The 1,263-nt window shown below is 38.6% G+C and overlaps 1 protein-coding gene across 1 annotated transcript; it reads left to right on the top strand.

The window, feature by feature from the left end:
• The first annotated feature begins 205 nt into the window (after positions 1 to 205).
• LOC113375410 lies at positions 206 to 1,263 on the top strand. The gene is made up of 2 exons (XM_026615346.1): positions 206 to 328; positions 592 to 1,263. Exons 1-2 carry the CDS (start codon positions 206 to 208, stop codon positions 1,261 to 1,263), a joined length of 795 nt encoding a protein of 264 aa, XP_026471131.1.

Here is a 1,263-nt window from a genome sequence, read left to right as displayed (position 1 = left end):
AGACGGCTTTATCATTTTGAAGAAGGAAGGAAACCAATCTGTGGTCGAAACAGTTTAAAAACACCGCGGACCAAACCAAAATTGTCATTGTGCGGATATCCACAAAACCGTCAACAAGTCAAATATACTAATATTGTATATAGTGAAAAAATATCACGGCTTGATTTATAAAGTAATTAGTGATTTTAGTGAATCAATATCAAAAATGAAATTTTTTGTGGTTTTTGCGGTGCTTTCGCTGAGTGGTGCGTTTGTCTCTGCCGAGGAGCAACAGAGTGAAATAACATCATGTCTCAAGAAGGATTCTATTTCTTGTTTGCAAATGATTGTTAGTTTTATTTTTTAATTAATTTACAATATTAGTTTAAAAATCGCAATTTTTTTTTCTTTTTTTTTAACTCAGATGTAATGTTGTGCTAATATATATGATTTTTTTCTCAATATTTAAATCTGAAATGTGCAAAGTCTGCACCCACACGGTGCAGACTTTTTATTTTTTTTACTTAAAAATATTTAGTATTTTCAAACATTCTATTAAATCATTATAATTCCTTTCATTTTTTTAATTCACTCGTGTTTACTAATTTACAGGCTTTCCGTAAAGCCAGAGAATTCTTTAACCAGAAGAGTATTCCTATTTTTGCGGGATTATCTTTGGACAAAAAACCAGTAGAAGGACGTGACGCCAGATCATCTGAAAACATTTTAAGTGAAAATAAAATTGAAGCTTCAGAAGATGTGGAATCACGAAGCAACGCAATTCAATCCTATGTCGCAAACAACTTGGCAAACTTTGTTAACCAACGCTCCTTGAGTGTAAACCTTGTCGATGCGGCCAGAAGTTTAATGGGATTCGATAGCACTGCTGAAGAAGTCATCGAAGTCGAAGAAGATGTTCCCGGAGAGGAAGGTCGTTCCAAGAAGAAGAAGGTCCTCAAGAAGGTCAAGAAAAGCATCCTTCCTTTGTTGCTCGCCATCAAGATGAAAGTAGCCGTTCTCGCCGTCATCACCTTCTTCGGAATTGCTCTGATCGCCAAGAAAGCTTTGTTGGCTTCCCTCATCTCATTGGCCATTTCCGGTTTCATCGGGCTCAAGAAGTTGTTGGCTAAGAAATCTCACCACTATGTCGCCGAGGAAGTGCCATACCACGGCGGATGGTCCTCAGGCGGCGGCTGGGATTACCACGGTGACTCCCACGGCGCATACAGTTCGCCAGTAGCCCAACATTTAGCTTACTCCGGACACAAGGCATCCAACCGGTAA

This window comes from Ctenocephalides felis, unplaced genomic scaffold (assembly GCF_003426905.1).
Source record: "Ctenocephalides felis isolate EL2017-DRISC unplaced genomic scaffold, ASM342690v1 CF-g0.4_SCAFFOLD_01886, whole genome shotgun sequence".
In the NCBI taxonomy this organism is placed as follows: domain Eukaryota; kingdom Metazoa; phylum Arthropoda; class Insecta; order Siphonaptera; family Pulicidae; genus Ctenocephalides; species Ctenocephalides felis.
Note: the sequence above shows the minus strand (reverse complement) of the source record. Positions and strands in the feature narration are given on the sequence as shown.